Raw genomic sequence first — 11750 nt, forward strand, 5'->3', positions numbered from 1 at the left:
TGAAAAAATATTTTGTTGCAGTTTTTCTGAGCAGCTATGTAATGTACCGAGTTTTGTAAAGCAAGAATTGCCTACTACTGTTCATATAACTTGGTCTAAGTGCAACAGAAATAAACCTACGGACAAACGTAACAAACACACAGTTCTGAGAATCAAAATTCACATCTACTTTTTAAAATGAAGCCCTGAGCTCACTCAAACTAAGCTAGCATATCCACATGATATCAGCTCAGGTTCCAGAAAAAGCAACACAGCTGCATTAGCCCTTATCAGAGCTGGTTAGGTCATGCATAACAGTGCACTGATTTAACTTTGCAGCCTTTACTTCCAGAGCCAGCTCTGTTATTCTTTAAGGGATCTTTGCCCTCAGCTCCATTTGCCAGTACAAAAGCAGACAACTAGAAACTGATGCTGAAAAGTGATTTAAAAATACATTTGGACTGTAATAAACTTGATTTACAGGTATTTTTGAATAATATCATTGCATCATTTCTTGTACTTTCATTTTTTTCTGGTATTCTTAGTTCAGCATTTGGAGACAACGATAAAGCCTATAAATTTTTAAAAAATACTAGAATATTCTTGAGATTAATAAGTTTTCATTTGAAATATTTTCATAAACATAGCATCATTTAGTATACTAATATATTAACTAATGTTGATACAGTCCATATGGTTTCATTCTGTAAATGCTTTGTGAAACATGCTAATGAGCTATGAAAGACCACCACTGGCAGTTTAGGCTAAGGATTTAGGAGAGAACTGTCTCTTCTGCCAACACAGTTGTGCTAGCAGCAGGTCCTGACAAAAAGCAGGCAGCACTGAGAAAGAAATTCTTCAACTTCTCTGAACTCCTCACTCTCTAGATTATCTCTGTCAACCTCGAAATTCACGCTCATTTTCACTGGCAAGTTGAACCAAGATCTACATTAAAGAAAGGCCAAGATATACCTTTTATGTTCACTGCAACACTATCCAGCTGGTGGTTTGGGGATTTTGTTGTTGTTTTTCTTTGTTTGTTTGTTTCTTGGGGGGGGGGGGGGGGGGGGGGGGGGGGGGGCGGTTGGAGTATTATTCCAGCTTTATGCTGTATTTCTTTCTTTGTTCTTTTCCCCTTTCTGGATGCCGCTGTATTTCTCAAGACACCTTTGCTTATTAACAGGAGAACTAAGCCTCCTTTCTACCACTGAACCAGAGCCATTTCCAAGGCATTCTCTGTGTGCTATCTGGTAACAGAGGATGGTTCCTCCTTACCCTACAAAATTTTATCAAAATCACTCCTGACCGCTGTTTCTTACTCTCCTCTTTCTCTGGTATGTACAAACCAGTAAAAACTGCATTAACTTTATTAACAGACCTATGCTTGTTTACATACTTACTGAACACAGCCATTAGGCCTCACTTTGTATTTCTTTTACGTAACAAAAACTGCTTTCAGGTAGGAATTGTCAAAACTGTGTACAGAAATGCATCTCAGATTAAGATAGGGAGCTGTTTACTCGCTCCTACTGTTTATACAACCAGCACACATGCTGAAGGGGCCCATTAGACCACAGAGCTTGACTTCTGCCAAACCAGCAACTAATCACCAGAGGAACTTGTTTAATAAACACAGTGAGAGGAGATAAGTGATCAGAACTGTCCCCATAGTCAAGGAAACTTCATTTACACTTGCGGTTCCTGCATGTATTTAAAGTGGCAGAGCCGATGATCTAAAGCACTTGTGTTTGCTTTTGCTGACTGACAAATATAATAAAACAAAATCAAAGCAGATCAAATTGCTTGACTTTACCAAGTCAGATTAGATATAGCAGTTAAGATAACTCTACAGTAGTGCTGTCTGAAGTTCCACTGGGCTTTCAAAATTCACTCCAATTGTAGTTTGTAAAAATTCCCCCAAAGGAATGACAACTTACTCCCGTGGTTTAGTGCTCACAAGAACCCGCAGGGGCTTTCTGCTGTTTAAACATGCTTTCAGGAGGCAATCCACTTCACTGAAGGGTCGCAGAAAAACCAGGTCACCGTTAATGGCAAAGATTTTTTTCCCAACTTCCAAGCCTGCCATCTAGAAAACAATAACAGTTGTGTATATGTTTGCCTTTTATAACCACTAACATCGTGTTTTCTTCTGCTTGCATGCAGCCTCAACAGGAAGAATGACACACATTTTCTTTAAATTCTTTATGCCTCCTTCACATACCACGCACAAAAGACTTACACCGCAAAATGCTTCTAGAACTGGTTGAACTGACATGAAGGGTATAGTAAACTCTCATTCTGAAGAGAGCTAAATACAAGACCTAGTCTTAATCAAGATTTTATTACAGTATTACAATATCAGTTAATATTTGTAATAATTAACACAACAGCTTTCATTGAACCAGTTTACTCTTTTTATGATGTTACCTAACTTGCCCATCCATCATTCTCCAAAGGAACTAAAGCTTCTTTTCATAAAAAAGGACCTGATGAATATTTTAGTAAGTGAATATTTATTAAATTCCAAAACAAAACAATATCCTTAAAAGTTTCACGGCCCTTGAGCCAAAGGCATGGCAAACTAAATTACACACAGTTTTTAAACTCTAAACAAGAAAAAAAAACATAACTAGCTCAGATGGCAGGAGGATGGAGGAGCAGCTCAGGGCACAGTTTAGCCTTAGCATCGTCTGAGAATGTGGCAGAACCTGACTGCTGGAAAATACAATATGGAATTATGCAAACCTAACAGAGCTAAATCACCCTGGCCATAGCTATGCAGCTGTACTATACTATTGATTTGCTGTATCTATTTTTATTTTAAATTCCTATCCCACCATGAAATTTAGAAAGGCTTGAAATCCATGTTAAAAATTTTTCTCTTATGGAGACGACTTGTTTTTTATCTTTCCATGTATAAAGACTCCCATGCAGTTCAGTAGAACAATATGAATTTACCCAAAAAGCATCTAAAGCAATACTAACAAACAGAGAGGTTGTAATTTATTCAGACTCTCAAATACTAGATTTTATCAAAAGCTTGATAAAACCTTTATTATGAAATATATCAAAAGCAACTCACAGACTATTATACTAGTTTTATATTAATTTCATGTTCTACCAAAAATGTTTATTCTAATCATGATTAATGTCATCACTGGAATATTATAAAATGTATAAAAATAAAATGGTAACTCTTACATCATCACTCAGTACAACAATCCACCTGAACAGAAAGTGAGTGTTGGTAACCTCTATTTTAAACAAAACAAAAGGGGGGGAAAAAATAGAAAAAAAATCCATAACCACAGCATTCTTGGAAAGTTGTCACTGTTACCTTTTACTACTATAAATTTTCTCAACTGATTTACAACACATATATCTGTGATGAAGTCAATAAAATAGGGAAGATAATTTATAATACTTGATACCTCAGCATTTGATCCTTTCTCCACCACTTTAATAATTGGCACCTTATTTTTATCTTCTAAATCAAAACCATAGGTGCCTTCATTAGATTTAATCTGAAAAATAAAATTGTTCAAAATGTTCAGAAAGGCATTAAGAAGAACTAAAGTATAGCCCAATTCAATAATAATCACAGAATCACAGAATGGTAGGGGTTGGAAGGGACTTCTGGAGACCATCTTGTCCAACCCCCCCGCTTGAGAAGGGACACCCAGAGCAGGGGGCACAGGAACGCGTCCAGGTGGGTTTTTTTAATATTTCGAGCCTGTTCCACTGCTCAAAGTAAAGAAGCTTTTCCTCAGATTCAGATGGAACTTCCTGTGTTCCAGCTTGTGCCCATTGCCCCATGTCCTGTCATTGGGCACCACTGAAAAGAGTCCAGTCCCATCCTCTTGACACCCAACCTTCAGATATTTATAAGCATTGAGAAGATCCCCCTCAGCCTTCTCTTCTCCAGGCTGAACAAACCCAGGTCTCTCAGCTTTTCCTCATAAGGGAGATGCTCCAGTCCCCTGATCATCTTGGTAGGTCTCTGCTTGACTTGCTCAAACAGTTCCATGTCCTTCTTAAACCAGGGGGCCCAAAACTGGACACAGTACTCCCAATGTGGTCTCACTAGGGCAGAGTAGAGGGGGAGGATAACCTCTCTTGACCTGCTGGCCACACTCCTTTTAATGCAGCCCAGGATACCTTTGGCCATCTTGGCCACAAGGGCACATTGCTGGCTCATGGTCAACTTGCTGTCCACCAGCACTCCCAGGTCCTACTCAATAGAGCTGCTTTCCAGCTGGTCAACCCCCAGCCTGAACTGGTGCATGGGGTTGCTCCTCCCCAGGTGCAGGACCTTGCACTTGCTTTTGTTGAATTTCATCAGGTTCCCCTTGGCCCAGCTCTCCAGCCTGTCCAGGTCTCACTGAACAGCAGCACAGCCTTTTGGAGTATCAATCACTCTTCCCAGCTTGGTACTGTCAGCAAACTTGCTGAGGTTACACTCTAGCACTTCATCCATGTCATTGATAAATATATTGAACAGGACTGGACTCAGCACAGGCCTCTGGGGAACACCACTAGTTACAGCCTCCAACCAGACTCTGCTCCATTGATCACGACCCTCTGAGCTCTGTTGTTCAACCAGTTCTCAATCCACCTCACTGTCGTGTCATCTAACCCACACTTCCTAAGCTTACCTATGAGGATGTTATGGGAGACAGCGTGGAAAGACTTGCTGAACTTGAGTTAAACAACATCCACTGCTCTCCCTTCATCTACCCAGCCCATCATGCCATCATAGAAGGCTATCAGGTTGGTCAAGCATGATCTCCTCTTGGTGAATCCATGTTGACTACCGATAACCTTTTCTTCTGCATGCCTGGAGATAAACTCCAGACTTAACTGTTCCATCACCCCTCCGGGAATGGAGGTGAGGCTGACTGGCCTACAGTCTCCTGGGTCCTCCTTCTTGTCCCTTTTGAAGACTGGAGTGACATTGGCTACCCTCCAGTCCTCGGGCACTTCTCCTGTCCCCCATGACCTTTCAAAGTTGATGGACAGTGGCTTAGCGACAGCATCCAGCTCCCTCAGCACCCATCAGTGCCCACGCATTTGTACAAAAATAATACACAGTGCTAATTTATTTTCACTACAGACGATTTTTTTAGTCAGCAAAACACACAATCATTCAGTTTCACTCACCAATAACGACTTGGCTATGACATTTTCCACTACCTTCAGGTCATGTTTCATGAGTTTGTGCTTCATATTTGACCCTTCCATTTCTTCATCCGCATAAAAACGGAACAGCAGCGGTTCGTCTTTAAATTCACTTTTCTCTAACACTGTATGATTCAAAACCACACATATCAATCCTTTTTTTCTTTTGAACTTTTGAATATCATGTCTTTCATGATCCATAATACTGCACATGTGTACGCAGATTAAATGCCAGCAAACCACTTTCATGTGTGAAACTAAGGAAATCTTAATTTTTAACATAAATAAAAAATTTATTAGGATCCATTACAGACAGGTAACACTAAGCTCATTTTCAACTACAATATCTGGATCCCACCAAGCTGAGGAAGACACATAAGTCTGACATGGTTTTAGTGAAAATGCCAAGCACAAGGTTTCTTCCTAAAATGGATTTAAAAACAGGATTTTGAGAAGTTCTGCTGGGCAGCTGCTGGAGATGCTCACAACCAAGATCTGGCACTCTCCAGGTAAAGAAGCATGCCAGGTTCAGTATTAGAAATAGGTTTGGTGGGGACGTGGAAGCAGCTAGAACAGCAGACGGATACAGTTTGTATGTTTAAAAATCGAAGGAAAAGTGCCAGAGAGGAATTTAATTCTCCCTCCTCTAAACAAGCTGACAAGAAAATAATTTCTTCCTCTTTTCATTTCAGTAAATGACCTACCGCATCAATCCTTTCAGCAAAATCTTCCGTCTGATGGTATTAAATGTGACCTTGTTCACCTCATTTTTGGTACCACACAAACCGCACAAATCTCTGCTCTCCTCTCCCTTGTTCTTTGTTCTCTACTGTCCTTATGATTTTCTCATTTTCCTACAGTCCGCTTTCTCCTACTGTCACCACTTCACTTTTTTAAAGTCATGCTTCTCCATACTCTCTTCCTTCCTCCAAAAATACCTCCTTTCTTTCCTGCATATTTCCTCAGTTTTTATCATCTTATCTGTGTAAACATGTATTACCTGCTTAAAAAAATTCTTTGAAGTGGCTAACAAAACTTCCACCCCTAAATCCTTCCGAGGATGAAGTCCTCAGTGCATGCTATAAAATTGACTGAAAATAATTTTCAGAGTCTACAAAAGCTATTTTTTTCCGTGAAGATTATAGCATAGGTTTCTTCAGAGACACAATGAAACAACTTCCTATGCCTTCTGGAATATCCTTACCAGCCCTGCATTTCCTTCCTACTATATAGACAGCATTGAACAAAAAGGAAGCATAGCTTGTACAGAATGTATTTACTTACCGTGGTGCATAAACCCATTATCACAAAGAGCTACACCGAGTATCATGGCTTCTTCCCTCGTCCGGCAATCCCCCTGTTAAACCATAGCAGATTTTTAAAAATGTATTTTAGTATAGCAGCAAAATCGATTATATGCACAATGGTGTAACCTCACAGGGCCAGCAAGGGTTGTAGACTGTATTTACCACCACAACTTTTATATATGTATTCATAGCATAAATATAAAACAGTATATACATACGTACATGCTATACTTCTTTATAGTAAAAATAAACATGTAAACATTTTAGTATCTGTGTTCTCCATAAAAACTGAACATAACAGAATCTAAAAGTATCCAAGTTTTTAACTTTTATTTTATAAAACTGATGTATTTTGACTGAGTGAACAGGATACCCTGTTCTTGTTCCTAGTTTGCTTAAAATAAAACAGAACTGATGACAGCAAATTGGTACTGACTTTTATCCATCTAGTTAGTAATTTAGAGTTTTCAGAGCCTATCCATTTCGTTTTAAGCTATGAACAACATTACATGCTGAATCACAAAGCTAAGGCTCATTAAAACATTTAAAGTTCAATTGCAAATAAGCAAGATAAGCATAAAAGGGATGAACAGCATGGCTGCTGACAGCTGATTTCTGTTACCTTAGCAGTTTAAGAGGATTACACTTACACCCAGTGTTCTAATAACCCTTACAGAAAGCGTTTGCATGTTATTCTGCTTTAAACATCACTACCTTCCAAATTAGAATTCAAATGCAAAACATACATAAATCCAAGGTGTATACTTGCCTGTGCAATCAACCAGTCTATGAGTTTGTTAGCCATGACCACAGATTTATAGGTTCTCAAGTGATAATCTTTATCCCTGTTCAAAATAAAACAAAACAATTTTTTAAAATCAAACAAAAACTCAAAAGGAGCTTAACAGAAGAAAGCTTGTATTTTATAAACAAGTTAGTATATGCATGAATTGAGCATTTTGTACTGGATCAGAAGTTGCCTTTGGAGTATAAAAGCGAGTCAAACCTTTCCGTGTAGATAGAAAAGAGAAGGTTGACCATATCTTACTTGGGCAATAATGTCACCGGAGCATAAAGGCAGTTGTCTTGTTACAGCTGGGACTCTCCAAATGAGGTAATGGAGTGTTAGTAAAGGAGTATATTAATATATACAGTAAGCACCTAAGCATATCCATCAGGACCTAGAAGGCTCCAAAGGTCTGTAAAAAAAGGTCATATTGAATGAAGTTTGCAGTCATTTAATGATTCAGTTATGCTTTTTTGTCTTGATAGCCCTCCAATCTTGTTTGATTACTCCCAAGAGACCGATCTTGAAAGGATGGGTTAGGTTCCTACATTCAAACACAGTATCTTCAGATTATATACTACTTCTGAATGTCTCTCTAAGGATTTCCCAATTGGACTCACCTAATTACTGGGGTAAACAGACTGTGAATGCGACAGTACAGTCGTACACCCTGTTAAAGATAAAGATGAGGTTAGTTAACCACACGTTCACACCATAGAACATAAGAGGAATGGACACAGTAAGGAAGCCTATATGTTCTAAATGCATTTCATTTAGATTTGTAAAAATATCTACGTATCTTATGTGCCAAAGCTTTATATTTTTCAAACAACAATACTGATGAATAAATTATGAGAAATAAAACATTTCCAATCTAATCTAAGCTTCCCTGAGACACATGCCAAAAGGATTAACTTTAAGGTAGTATTAAAAAATTCTGAAGGTATAGTACTTTGAAAGAAAATACACAAAACCTGAAAGACAAAGCTATGTTTCCATGCATTAATGTTTTCCCAATCACTAGTTGCTATTCTACACACCAAGTGAGTAATCAAAGTAACAAACACTGCATTTGATTACATGCATCGATACTTTACTTACAAATTGAAATTATAACGAACCAATAAACTTTTCTTAAAAAGCCAAGAAGATTCAAAGATTGGAAACTTTTCAATTAAAAACAAAGAATAAAACATTTGGATGACTTTAAGAAATTACCATCAGAAAATGTTATTTAAAAAAAGAAATCACATTAGTATTCCTTAGCAGACTATCAAAAAACAATTATGTTTATAACATGTAAGAAGAGCCATGTTTAACAATTAAAAGTTGTGTCAAATTAGATTCCATCCTACTTTGCTGTGCCTGGTAGTTCAGTATTCAAGATTTTTCTAGATATACCTCACATTAACAAATGCCAGCAGAAAAGAGCATGACACTATAATGGAATACCCAGATGTTGACATTTTCTACCACCTCAAAGTCACGAAAAGTTTGAATATTAATGTGTTTAAAGACAACTTTGTTCGATCATTTTGTTATGCTCAGTAGTGTAGATGGATAGCAATACCTATCTGTGTTTAAACATCTGTATGACTGCAGATTTACTGCCTTGTTAAGGCACTAATAAAATACACTCAGATTTAAGAGAAAATTGAGAACAATTTTATGCATATAGCTTGATATCTATCTGAAAAGATACAACGGAGTGAAATACCAGCTTCAGAACCACCCAGAAACACATGCAATGCATCCTGCATATGAAACCACTAAATAACAAAAATAAATATAACAAACTTTAATTGTTTATTTAATATGTGTAACAACTAGCCAAAATCTTCCCTTACAAATGGAAAACTAAATTTGATTCACATAAAAATAGAGATGGGCAAGTGTGATGGGATATTTATCCTAGCATAATATTATTATAATATTACATTATTTTTCAAGCAGAGTCTCTATTTCTGATGTGTTTTTCCTAGTAATAGCAACTATTCTAATTTGTACCTTAGAGATTACATCCTGCATCTCATTTCTTGGGTAGTATGTCCCATCATCGTATCGGAATCTGTACAGCATGTGTTCCGGTTTGAATTGGTGCTTATCTGTAACTAAATGAAAAAAAAATCATGTATTGTTAGGTGGCTTTCCAAAGGAATCAAGAGAGAAGTGGGCTAACATCATTTCTTCTAATAACAGCCATTATGCAGCAATAGGTAGATTTCAGGCAGGGAGGGCAGGAAGCCCAATTAGATCATCTGCCCTAAGCTTCTTTATGTCACCGGCGACCGTATTTCTCACAGCATTTAAATAGCCTAGAAGAAACCAAACAAATTTCAGTCACAGGGCAAAAAGAAAGACAAACAGGCAGGGAACATTAGGCACTCAAATCCACCCTAGTCTTCAGAGCTTTTGCAAAGCTTATCAATAAATATCTAAATAAAGTGTCTATTACCACTATTCATATTATTGTTCCACATTATTCTCTAATTCTTGCTGAGGTCAACATCAGATGAGTTAGTAAAGATACAAACCCTCTATAACATATCTGACCAGTCTTGCACTGGAGAGGAAAGGGAGAGGGAGCATCTTCCTCTATACATAGCCAGCTGAAGGTCTTAAATGCAAGAGACTTGCAGTCATGAAGGTGTTGATAATTCCCCGAAGGTCCATGAAAAAGGTCCTTAAGAGGTGATGTTCATGTAATTCCAGCAACAAATCTTCAAGCACTTTGTCAAAGCAGTCGTACCATATGATACAAAAATTACCCTGGAAATGGCACTACAGCAAGTCTTTCTGAAAAACAGCTGATTCATTTGACGGCTGAGGACAACACTAGGCACTAGCACCATCCTAGGATAACTGTCTGGTATTAATTACTGTTTTGCTTGCAGACGTAAGCTTTGATTTTGAAACTAAATGTGCATGTCATCAACTGATAAAGGAGGCTACTGTAATGTCTTTATTAATCAGAGTAACAGACCTAACAGTGTTAGGTATTTCTTCTGTGCATGCCTTCCTACACCAAGCAATTAAACCATCATCCCTTATCTTCTTTCAAAAATGTAGTCAGGCACCATAAACTTTGTATAGTAAGGTGCCTTCTGTCTGCATCATTTTTCACGCTCCTTCAAGCTCTTCAGTATCTCCACACAGCATCTGACACATGGTCATAAAAACTGGACTTAATATATTAAGTGGTTTCACCGGTGTCATGTGAATAACCTCTCTACCTGTACTTGATATATCTACTAATAGTAAAGCCCAGGACACTATTCCAATTGTCTTGAATTGATGGTTCACACTAAGGTGATTATCCAAAATAACCCCTGAGCTCTTTTGCGCATCATTGCTTCTGAATACATCAAATATAGACTACAAAATTTTCACATACAATGCCCAGTATAACTATCTAAATGAATTTTCATCAATTGTGACCATTTAACTCAGGAAAAAAAAAAAAAGATACCTCTTAGTTCTGTAATTAAAAATAATTTCCTACTGTTGGAGAAAAAATATCTTACACTAGATCAGCATACACTAAGAATTCTTAAAACCATCGACTATAGAAAATAGAAAACACCACCACCAGGACAGCACTGCCCAAGGCCAAATTGCTCCTCACTGTTACAGAGATGCATGGGGAGGGAACCAGGACTACAAAGCACCTTTCCTTTCTTGCATGCCTATAGAGCAGGCTCTGACGTCCGAGGAACATGAGTACTGCTGTCTTTGCAGCCCCTACTTACACATAGTGCACCAGAAACTAGGGGAGCAGATCCACAGAGCTGGGACATGCTGAGATCTAGAAAGCAAGGAAACCAGACAAGGATGCTTCCAGCTCTACTGCATTGTGTAAAATACCACAGATATCCAACGAATGCTGTGAGGGAAGCTGTAAATCACTGTTCATTTGGGGGGGTTTTGCTTACTGTCATGTAGACGTGATTTGGCTTGTTCTACTCAAGAAGAAGGATGGATGATCTATCAGCCACTGTACTAACAAGGAAAGCTTAAAAAAATTATGAAAACGTTTAGCTTACTGTACAGCTTTCCTTTTAACTAGTATCAGCTGTACATTTGTAAGACCATAGTTTCAAATGATTAAAGCTGGTAAAACACATCATTACCACCAAAATAAGAAACCCCAAGTTGTTTTGTATGACACTCCCAACAATGTACTTATACTTTGTGTTGGTATAGATATTTATTTTGCCCACACTAAGAAAAGGAAACTGATCCAGGTCTTCACTTTTACTTTTTTGCCAGAGTAGCTTTGACTCCAATCAGTACACCAATCCCAGAAACTGCACAGCCACAAAAATACCTATTCATTTTAAAACTATCTGATATTGAGATTATTTTTGTAGCTACAAAGCTCCTTACTGCCTTGAGAGGAAGCTGCCTTTTCTAATCAGCAGTAGCAAGTGACTGGACAAAGTATCTCAGCCCATTGGCTGATACAATTATAAGTCATTTCACGTATTAGAGAAGGCCAC

General features: G+C 37.9%; 1 protein-coding gene across 2 annotated transcripts in view; it reads right to left on the minus strand.

The window, feature by feature from the left end:
• The window catches only part of PREX2 (phosphatidylinositol-3,4,5-trisphosphate dependent Rac exchange factor 2), a 189175-nt gene that overhangs the window by 92814 nt on the left and 84611 nt on the right, over positions 1–11750 (minus strand). For both annotated transcript variants that reach the window (XM_064442581.1, XM_064442582.1), the window contains exons 12-18: positions 9259–9362; positions 7872–7921; positions 7234–7309; positions 6442–6514; positions 5140–5282; positions 3411–3503; positions 1917–2065 (exon numbers count right to left, since the gene is read on the minus strand). In XM_064442581.1, the coding sequence (XP_064298651.1) occupies positions 1917–2065; positions 3411–3503; positions 5140–5282; positions 6442–6514; positions 7234–7309; positions 7872–7921; positions 9259–9362 (688 nt within the window). The remainder of the gene's footprint in view (positions 1–1916; positions 2066–3410; positions 3504–5139; positions 5283–6441; positions 6515–7233; positions 7310–7871; positions 7922–9258; positions 9363–11750) is intronic.

The sequence above is a fragment of the Phalacrocorax carbo genome, chromosome 2 (genome assembly GCF_963921805.1).
Source record: "Phalacrocorax carbo chromosome 2, bPhaCar2.1, whole genome shotgun sequence".
Classification (NCBI taxonomy): Eukaryota; Metazoa; Chordata; class Aves; order Suliformes; family Phalacrocoracidae; genus Phalacrocorax; species Phalacrocorax carbo.